This window comes from Marmota marmota, unplaced genomic scaffold (assembly GCF_001458135.2).
Source record: "Marmota marmota marmota unplaced genomic scaffold, marMar, whole genome shotgun sequence".
In the NCBI taxonomy this organism is placed as follows: domain Eukaryota; kingdom Metazoa; phylum Chordata; class Mammalia; order Rodentia; family Sciuridae; genus Marmota; species Marmota marmota.
This window is the reverse complement of record NW_026000026.1, coordinates 28,446,707-28,457,330: the sequence shown is the minus strand read 5'-3', so window position 1 is coordinate 28,457,330 and position 10,624 is coordinate 28,446,707. Positions and strand designations below refer to the sequence as shown.

The 10,624-nt window shown below is 49.2% G+C and overlaps 1 protein-coding gene across 1 annotated transcript in view; it reads right to left on the bottom strand.

Annotated features, from left to right (window-relative positions):
• Window positions 1-2,916: 2,916 nt before the first annotated feature.
• Window positions 2,917-10,624, bottom strand: part of Ebf4 (EBF family member 4) — a 62,277-nt gene continuing 54,569 nt past the window's right edge. The window contains exons 11-15 of the mRNA XM_015482225.2: window positions 10,395-10,624; window positions 10,115-10,303; window positions 6,922-7,119; window positions 3,963-4,038; window positions 2,917-3,717 (exon numbers count right to left, since the gene is read on the bottom strand). The exon at window positions 10,395-10,624 is cut by the window's right edge and continues 86 nt beyond it. Of these exons, the coding sequence (XP_015337711.2) occupies window positions 3,968-4,038; window positions 6,922-7,119; window positions 10,115-10,303; window positions 10,395-10,624 (688 nt within the window). The 3' untranslated portion in view covers window positions 2,917-3,717; window positions 3,963-3,967. The remainder of the gene's footprint in view (window positions 3,718-3,962; window positions 4,039-6,921; window positions 7,120-10,114; window positions 10,304-10,394) is intronic.

Here is a 10,624-nt window from a genome sequence, read left to right as displayed (position 1 = left end):
AACAAAGGAACAAAACAAAGATGTCTGCTGTCACTACTTATATTTAACATTGTAGTGGAGGTTCCAGCCAGTGCATTTAGGCAAATAAATAAATAAATAAATTAAAACTGAAAGCAAAGAAATAAAACTGTTCTTACTTGCAAATGACATGATTGTGTACTTGAGAAAATTATACACTTAAGACAAACTATGAATAAAATATTACTGTAAGTGACCCAAGCAAAATTGCTGGATTCAAGGCATCATACAAAAATCAAATTGTGTTCTACACACTACAACAAATATATAGAAAATGAAATTAAGAAAATGACATTTATAGTAGCATGAAATAATCAAATACTTAGAAATAAATGGAAGATATGTAAGACTTTGACACAGAGGCTTCTAAAATATTAATAAGAGAAGTTTTAAAAGATAGGTCTTCAGGGGCTAAGGTTGTGGCTCAGTGGTAGAGCACTTTCTTAGCATGTGTGAGGCACTGAGTTTGATCCTCAGCACTACAAATAAATAAATGAATAAAATAAAGTTTCATCGACATCCAAAAATATATTTTAAAAAAGATAGGTCTTCCTAGATTGAAATACTCAATATTTTAAAGTTGTCAATTCTCCATTAATTGATCTATAAATATAATGTAGTCCCAGTGAAAATCTGGACAATTTAAAATATAAAAATAATAGACCATTATAAAATTAATATAGAAAAAAAAAGACCTAGGATAGCTAAGATCATCATAAATAACTGTTTTACTCCTTGCTGTACTAGATATCAAAACTTACTATAAATTTAAAGTCATTATGATAGTATAGTACTGACGTAAGAATAGATGAAAAGACAAATGAATCAGAACAGAGAATCCAGAATAGACCCCTACATATAGATATGAATACTTGATTTATGTCACAGGTTCCACTGTAATAAGATGGCAAAACATAAGTTCACTTCAATAAATGGTGGGCAAAAAATTAAACTGGATCCCTAGCTCACACTGTTCACAAAAGGCAATTCTAGTTGGATTATGGGTCTTAATATAAAAATAAAACCAAGGAAACTTATAAAATATCTTCTTTAGAGTAGGAAAATATTTTTCCAAGAGTGTAAGATACTAGTCATACAGGAAATACTGAAAACTTAAGACTACATACAATTAAGAAGTTTCAGTTCACAAAAATCTTATAATGAGAATGAAGAGAAGGGGAACATGGAAGAAGTGATAAAAGGAGGTGAGGTCTACGTTCGTGGTCAGTGCTTCACATCCATCAGGTCTCTCAAGTTGAGGGTCTTGTGAACATCAGAATTCTAGGCTGATGCCTCCAAAGAACTGGCCCATTCCCTTCCATCATCCAGGGGTTGTTATTACTTCGATTGAGGTGGTTGCAGGGGGGAAAAGCTTGAGGGTTTAAGTGTGGATGGAGTGGGGGAAGGTGGCCACTCCTGACTGAGGAATTAAGAGCTTTAGAGAATCACCAGGAAGAGCGTGTCTCTTTTGGGGGAGAAAGAAACTGTGACGTGAACCTTTTCCTATTTGGAAAAGTTATCCTAGAGAAAAAGAGACTTTGGGGTCCATTTGAACCACCTCAAACATGTTCAATGGTTGCTTGCTTCATCATTTCGAAATTGGTAGTGTGGGTGGGAAATAGACCTTGGTGTGTGTGTGTGTGTGTGTGTGTGTGTGTTTGTGTGTGTTTGTGTGTGCGTGAATGAGAAAGGGTAGTACTGACTCAAATGGTGACTTGAGAAATGTGGGATCGTTTTGAAAACAGATATTATGATTCATCTATATTGATCATGGCATTGACCTATCCTGGGAACCAGCTTGTACCATAGTCCAGCTACCACTCTTGCTCAGTATGGAGTGAAGTTCTTCAGGGAAAGAGCCCTGGGCAGTAGCTGAGAACTGAATGGAACACAGCTTGGACAGACAAGCTCCGGTGCTTTGTAACACAGTGCAAGTAGGAACGGAGTGGGAGGCCAGGCAAGTGCTGAAACTAGGAGAGGATGACTACAGGCAGGACCCTCTGTAAGGTCCCAAGTGAAGTGAATTCCAGGTGTGGACCAAGAACACCAGAGAAAGAAGTAAGAAGTCTCTGAAGGACAGGAGCAGCCCATCTGCCTGGGCAAGTATGTTTATCTAGAAAGCTGCAGGGCATGGGTGCATGGGCTGGGAAGGACAAGTTCCTACAGACCAGAGCCAAGAAGTGCCAAGGAGGGGAAAGAGCAAAGCCTGAGGCACTAAGCTGGACACTTAGCTCACTGGATAGTGGATCAGAAAAGTGGTTTCTAAGGTCAAACAGCCAGACCTTTGTCCAGGGCAGAAATCAGGGAGACAATTGGGATTCTTCCAGGGTGGGGGTGGGTGAGTGCACCTAGGAATCTTGTTTATTACCTTCCTCTCAACCTCTGAGGCAGGACAGCCAGAGAGGCCTGGACCTGGGAGGAGTGAAGAAGGGTTGGGATTTGGCTCAGAGGGGCAGCCCCAGGAGCCCAAAGCTGCCCTGCCAACTCGGGTGAGGCCGATAGCCTCTTTCAGAGACTGGATCTCAATTCCAAGCCTCTGTGTGTCTGGGTAGTATTTGATTTGCTCTGTACTAGTTCCCAGCAACATCTTTCTAACACCCCCCACCTTGGTGCTGGCTACACAGATGGGCCTTCAGTGGCCTGACTGAGGCCCAGAAAGAGATCTTGGGACTGAGCCCATCTTCTGGGTCCTTAAGCCTGCCAGCCAGCCTCCAAACTTTCCCCCACAGGATCTGAAAGCAGACATTGGCAGGGCATGCTTGCTCAGTTGAACTCTGGGTTGTTTAACAAGGCCAAGGTGCAAGAAGGCAGCCCAGGGCATGCTTTGGATGGGCCCCATGAGAGCCGCAAAACTACTGAGAAAAGCAGACCCACACCAAGGAAGGAGACGAGAGAGGCTAGGTGGCCATCTGCATCTGGTTTATTGTTCTATTTTCTCCAGACTTAGCAGAGCAGAGTGTTAGGCCACCTGGGGGGCAGCCAGGTCATTCATGGGGCCAACCAGAGTCAGTGTGTATGAGGGGCCAGAGTTCATGAGACATCCACTTGAGGGAAGACTCAAAATCCAGGAGGCCTGGCAACCCCTCTTCTGTATCCTCCATGCCCAAAGCCCCCACAGGGAGGCATGATGTGAAAAGCATAAATATGCTGGTCTCAAAGGAAGTGGGAGCAGCCACAGGATCCAGCTGCTGATGGAAGCTCCATGGGAGCCTGGGTGGACCGGAGGCTGTTGGGTCCACCCTTTTCACTGGAGAGAAGTCGGGATGCTGGGCCAATTGAGATGGGTCAGATGCAAACAGGACCTTTCCAGGTCACCTCTCCCTGAGCTGTCCTCTTTCCCATGGTCCCCATCCCATGCTCCCCTCACTGACATCCCTGGTCTGCACAGAATCCATCTCTTCCAGAGGAACCGACCCAACAAGCGAGGCCTGGCATCCCAGCACCTCCCTGGGACGCTCTCCTGCCAAGAGCATCAGTACTGTGCTGAGGTTTCCAGCCAGACCCAAGAAAGGGAGATGAGAGAAGCTTGTGAGGCTGAAGGGGCCTTGAGCATAGGGGGAAGGTCTCTCCCTGTTCAGCCCAAGGGTTGAGGTCTGATCACAGCCCTGGCCCTGCATCTGTTTGTACCGCCATCCAGGACATGATTGGGAATCCCGGAGAGACCTCCAGTCCAGGCTCGTGGGGGTAACACCTGCAGACCTGGGGGGGAGAGTGGAGGAGAGAATAAGGTCCTGGAGGAGAACTGGCTGCAAGGGAACAGGAAGTAACTTCTCGTCCCCTGTTAGTTTGGATCAATGGGGTGGGCTATGTGCCTCCAACAGTTATCTAGAGGGGCTCAGGACAGGCAGACTTGGACCCCAGCTCCTCACGCCTTTCGAAGGCCTTTTGGAAAGAGAATCCATCCCAGAGCCAGGGGAGGAGGCAATATCCAGCCAACAACCTACCGTAATTAGGAGTATGCCAGGCCTTGGAGTCCCCGGGCCGGAGAGTGGAACTTGTCAGAATCCTCAAAAGGCTGGTCTGGGATCATTAAGAAGAAAGGATCTGTAAACCCTGCACAGCCTAGTGACCTCACCTGCCTGTGCCCCTCTGGGCTGGAGATAGCAGGCGGGGAATATGGTACTTCCCAAAATTACCACCCTTAGCCCTGGCCTGGGGCCAGCACTACAGATGGAAAGCTGAGAGGTGCCCCAAACCTCTCAGGAGGTGCAGCCCTCATTCTTGCTCTTCTAACTTCCTCCAATTCCAAGCTCCTCTTACCAAGCCCACTTTCTTCAGAGGGCCAGTGTCAAGGTGAGGAAAGCAGATAGCCAATGACCAGGACAATGAGCCAAGGACAGAGGCCACCTTCCAGAAGCATTGACACCCATGCTCACTAGCAGCATCCTGAGTTCCACGTGAGTGAAATGCATCACTGCCCTGTTCCCTGTCTTGAATAACCTCTTCCAGTGCTTCCATTTGCTGGCAGGAAAACTCAGGACCTTCTGACCTACCTGTCCCTCATATTTTAAGCCCCAGGCACACTGGAGTTAGGACAAATTATCCAAAAATTGGAGATAAGTTTAAAAGGGACTGCATATCCTTTTAAAGTCACTCTGGGACATTTATCTCAAAAGTCTACCTTAAAATTCTCTTATTCTGGGGTTGGGGCTGAAGCTCTGTGGTAGAGCCTCAGTACCACATAAAAAATAAATAAAATAAAGTGTTTTTAAATGCTCTTATTCTGAGGAATATGATTTTTTTTTTCTTCTCGACTTATACATACATTACTGGTTAGGGTCCAGGTTTTGTTAAGTTGATGTTAACTTGGAGGAGACTGACAAATAGCAGATGACTTCTATTTGGTAGAAAATATAATCCCCCAAAGCAGATTAGAGTTGACTACGTGGTAGAACCAGCCTACACCGGACAATCTTATTTCAGCATCCTTCATTTCACTTACTTGGGTCTCCCACATTCTCCTTTAGGCCACCCCGTCATCCTGCTAGCTCTCTCACTCATGACTTAAATAAATCTCTGGCATGTTCTGGTATGAGTTATGCCTTTAATGTTTTCAATGTGAGCCCTAACATCCTTGCTTCCCCTTCCACACACCTCTACCTGGAAGCCTCCCCTATTGAGATCCTTCCTCCTCCACTTAGAAAATGAATTCATGGGGCTGGGGTTGTGGCTCAGCGTTAGAGTGCTTGCCTAACATGTGCGAGGCCCTGGGTTCGATCCTCAGCACCACATAAAAATAAATAAGTAAAATAAAGGTATCGTGTCCAACTCCAATTGAAAAAATATTTTTAAAAAAGAAAATGAATTCATTTTTCAAATGCTGCCTGGGTCAGGCCATTTCTGACAGTGGCTCACCCTCCAGATGGTTTACCAAGCAGCCCCGTTCCAGCACAAAATTCTGTAATTACTTGAATCAGCCTGGACTGTTCAGAACAGTCCTGGATAGGGAAGAAGCAGAGCTAAAAAGTTTCTAGACTGCATTGGATTGCTCTGTTCCCTCCTTCACCCGAAAGCACAGCTGTTTTTTTCTGGTGATCAAGCCCCAGGCTTGCTCCACTCTCCTCCAGTGTCTGCTATAAGGAACTTGGGGCACAGAGAACCCATGGGGCACTATTCATAGTTGCTCCCCTGCCTGGGCATGGGAACCATTGCATCTGTCCCTGCCTTAGATCTGGAAATGACTTGGGCTCAGTGTGCTGGCCTTGCTCTTGTGCCTGATCCCAGCAGAAGCAGCTATCACTAGGCTGAGGAAACCACAAGGCTGTCTCTTCCTCGGCCACCCGGGCATTCCCAGGAACTAATCTTGAGAAGTATATTTTGTGCTCAAATAAATTTGTATCTTCTATACCTTAGAAGTTTCACAGTACACTTTAAAGGCTGAATGAATTCTTCAGTAATGTACCCATTTCCTTAATTTGATCGCTGATTCTTTTCTAATGAATACCATTGCATCTGGGGCTATATTCTGGATATGCTCTACCTTGCCTTGGCCCAGCCTCTTTCAGCTCAGGGCCCCGCAAACTGCACTGCAGTTTCTCTGCATCTGCATTTGAAGGGTGTCCCATCGACCACTATTCATTCAGTAATTCAGCCACTAGTTACTAAGCATCTGTTGTGTGTCAGATGCTGAGTTAGGTGCTAAGCTCTGAATTGAGTCCCAGGAGATCTCCTGGAGACATCCCTGTGGCCAGACAGGGAATACCTGTCTTGGGTTCTGGCTCGCTTCCAAGGATCTCTGTCCTCTGGGACCTGCTCTGTTCCACACGCTATTGACTCTGCCTCCTTCCCCACAGCCAGTCTCTCCCTCTGTCTGCTAGTGAGTTTTCAATGACCAGTTGGACAGGAAAGTTCTGCAGCGTGTGTATAATGTGAATGAACAACCATTTCATTAACAGGAACAGGAGGGGTGATTTGATTTCAATGCCTAATCTGTAAAGTAGGGGAGGGAAAGCTAGGTTAAATCTTATCTAAGGTCAGTTCCCTTTCGTTCCTTGAGTGACCCTGTCTCACAGTGGTGTGTGCTACCCTCTGGTGGACACAAGGAGGCACATGAACAAGGCATGCAGCCCATGTGGGTTCCTCCAGCTCTCAGAATTGGTCTTTGCTCTGCTCAGTTGGATGAGCATATGGAGGTGATTTCCAGGCCTTCTCCAGCTGGGATTTCCCTCCTTTTAGCCAACGGGCCAGTTTAGAGTCCAGAGTGCTAACCATTCCTAGCTGTGAGGTTCAGGTCCAGATGGGTCTCCTTGAACCCCTGCAGCATTTCCTGCTGAGCACCTGCTGCAGCAAACTGTTCAACCTGCAGGAGGCACTGGTGAGATGTGCGTGGATTGGTCCCCTCCAGCCAAGCCACTGTCTTTGACCTTTCTCACGGGTCATCATGAGTCAGTTTGTATCACTCACCTGGAAGCCCCTCTCCGTGGACTCTGGGGCAGGCCTGGGGTGGGGAGCTGGGTGGACGCAGCACGGGGGCAAAGGCGCTCCTCTGCTTGACGGCGGAGATCATGTTGACAGGCGAGAAGGAGAAGACGCTGGTAGTGGGGGCAGCGGCCGGGAGGGACATGGAGGAGGCAGCCGCCAGCGGGGGGCTAGAGGGCATGACTCCGGGGCGGGGCAGGGAGGGGCAGGCGCAGCAGGGAAGGCAGTGGGAGACACAACAGGGAGACAGCACCAAAGTGAGCAGCAGGGTCGCCGGTGTGGGCTGTGGGCCTCGCTTGGGCTGCTGACCAGGCACTAGGCTCAAACCTCTCTGGGGGCTGGGAGGGTCCTGGGGACCAGTACAGGGCCAGGTCTGGAGGTGGGCTGGGAGCCTCTGGGGTCATGGGCCAACCCTCACCTCCTTGGGGGTTCTGGAGACCCTTTCTTGGGGCTGGAGATGACAGGGCCAGACGAGGCAAAAACAAATACAAAACCAGACACTGGGTGATCCCCCAAAGGTAAGAGATGAGTAGGTTAAGGGATTCTGAGATTCTAAAGAAACATTTATGGGCCCTTGAGGTACCAAGGCTAGAGTCAAAAGTTCAGGGATCACAGCAGAACTGGGCACGAAGGGTTGAAGTTTGGGGGTACAGACAGGCTTTTGTGAGGCCTCCCTGCCCACACAAGCACCCTAACTTCATCCATGAATATGTTCTCCTTCTCAATATGCTTTGTCTATCTCTGACTCTGCTTCCTGGGCACTTTGGTTCTTTCCAGCTTAATAATATAGAACTCTGTCATCTCCAGTCTGTACCTTGGAGGTCTCCTCTATCTCTCTTTTCAATTTCAAAGAAAAGCAAGGGATCCCTGTCCTCAAAGCTTCCTGTTCTTCCATTTCTCAGCCATCCAGGGCTGTGGCATGCTCTCCTGGGAACACTGAGAGAGCTTGCAGCCTCCTCTCCTGGAGGCTCCCGCCTAGGCATCTCTGGATCCCACCTCTCTACATCCTCACCTGAACCCAAGTCCCTTCCTCCTCTTCTAAAGACTACTAAAGTCTGTGGTTTGAGCACGTCCAAGCAGCAGGCAATGGACAGTGGATGGGGGCTTCCTGGGAGAAACCTGTAGCCTGAGAAGGATGCCTTTGACATCAGAGCACCCCACTCTGACTTTATTACAATGGTGTCTTCAACAGCTGTCCCCCTTCTAGATCTTCTCAGCCCCATGGTTGAACCTCCTTTAAGACAATGTGTCTGATATCTGGTGAAGCTACAGCCCCAAGGAGGGCTCGAGACTGCGACCATAAAATATACTGCATATCTCAAGGCCCAGAGTGCTTACAGACACATCTTTTAGTTGGGGTAGTACTTAGAGTTTTAGATCATTCCAAGGTTTCTGGAGATTGATGCAAAATAGATAGATAGATAGATAGATAGATAGATAGATAAACCTGAGCAGATAACCCGAGACCCTCTGGCTGGGACAGTTCGGATGTCATTCGAGGATTGTCCTGGCAAACTCAGTGAGAAATGATGCCCCATGCAATCGTGCCACAAAACATCCTACACACAGGGAGTGGATGGGGACCTGGGTAAGCACTTGTGAAGACAACATCATGAGATGGAACTGGCCCTTGGCTGAGTCCTGGGTGTCCTGGGATGATGGTGGAAACAGGACTTAAGTAGCTCTGTAATTCTTGGCACACTTGCTGAATGGGGAGAATGCAGGTGGGCTGACTTCTGTACAGCGGGGCAGTTGTGTACCACTGTTGACTGCACTGTGTGTATATGGCAGGGGAGGTGGTGGGGCTGCTAGAGGAGATTCAGAAATGTAAGGGGTGTCCAGAGAAAGGCTGTGAGGGCACTATCCCAGAATTGAAGGGAATTGGAATATTGGAACCTAGCCTGGCCAAGGGATACAGGCCTTGTGAGGGACACCAGAGGTCGAAGCAATGTGTGGATTCTGGCTTATGGTGCTTTGGTTTCTAGAAGTTGAGCTCAGGCCAGAAGGAGAGTGCCAGACTCATCCCCAGCCAGAAAGAACAGTAGTACCCAGGACACAGACCCCTGGCAAGACAACTAGGCCTATGGCTAGATAGCTCTAGTCTCAGCAATGGCAAACAGAGGATAGAGGAGATGAGGGGACTTTTGGCAAAGTCGCCACCAGCTACTTCTTGGGCAGCTCTCATCATTTCTTAGCAGTCTCCCAGGACTTGAGGGACAACCTCTCTTAGGAGTGATAGGGAGGATTCTGATGGGTGAGTAAGGATGGAATTACCCCCCAAGCCCAGTGCTTTGTACACAATAGGTGCATTATAAATGTCTGTTGAGAAGCTATTGATATTGGAAAGGACTGTAGGGCAGTATAGAAAACTCAAGCATAAAGGCAGTTCTGGATGTCACTCACCCGTAACATCCAGCCATTGCCCATCCACCTAGTTCTGAGCCACCCCACTCCAAAAAATCTGAGATAGTAGGAGTTGGATCTGTGAAATCATCCATTCTTCTAGAATGATGCCTGTCCTTTTATGCTCAGTGGCACATTCAGATCTGAGAACCACCATAGGCAGGGGGTAGTATTGATCTTAGTTTACGGAGAAGAAACTGCACTTCAAAGAAATAATGTCACTTGGGGAATGTCGAACAGCTCCTGATATTGACACTCACATTCTGAGTCCATCTCTGACCACACAGAATTCTCTCGCCCTGCTTGATGGTATTGCGGGGGGCCACAGCCTCATTCCGCCCACCCATCCTTTCAAGATTGTTGGGGGCCCCCCTGAAAGCTCACTTCTTTTGAGCCCTGAGTTTCCATAGACTTCCGGCAGGGGGCGCCAGCCTCTGCCCAAAGTCCTAGCATAGATGGAAAGGTGGCAGTCCAGGATTTCAGCCCAGGTCCTGCCAATTAAAGCTGGTTTCAGGGGGACAGGAGGGCGGAAGGCCATGTGTACAACTGGGGTCATCAAAGAGAGTTAAAAATAAAAGAAGTAAGCTGGCCCCAGGACCCCGGGACTCCGAGAGGAGTGTGGTTCAACAGTAGCGAGAGGTCATATGAAGCCACGGTGGACCCTCATGAGTTAGGAGATGGAAGCCCATCCAGGGATGGCCTGGGGGTAAGGACAATTCCCATTCTGCTTCCCCAGATTCCGGGTTCCCTCACCCCACAGGCAGGGGGCACTCACTGGCGAAAGGCGAGGTGGCGGTAGAGCCATTGAGGAAACTAGGGGAACCTGGCACACCAAGACCGGCCACACCTGGTGCACCGTAGCCGCTGAGGCCCGCTCCAAGGCCACTGCCATAGCTACTCTGCTGTGAGCCAGGGCTAGGCGCGAACCCGCGGGGGGACGCGCTGCTGCAGCTGCGAGCGTAGCCTGCAAGAGAGCAGCGGTCAGGGGATCCGCGCTGGCAGGGTGGGGGCCATCCAGGCGCCCAGGGACTGCGGGGAAAGGCAACGGGACGCACCGGGCTCGGGCCCCGGCGTGGCGTCCCCGACAGTGATTGCCAGCGGGCTGCTGAAGGCATTGATGCCCACGACGGCAGGGTGCGGGTGGCTCGGCGCCAGGGGTCCGAGCGGTGCAGGCGCGCGGGGGGCGCTGTACAGAGCCTCGGCCACGTCCGCCGCGCGCTTCAGGAGGAGCTCCTGCGAAGACAAGAGCAGGGCACGGCCGGGGCAGCCACAGGCACCGGGTGGG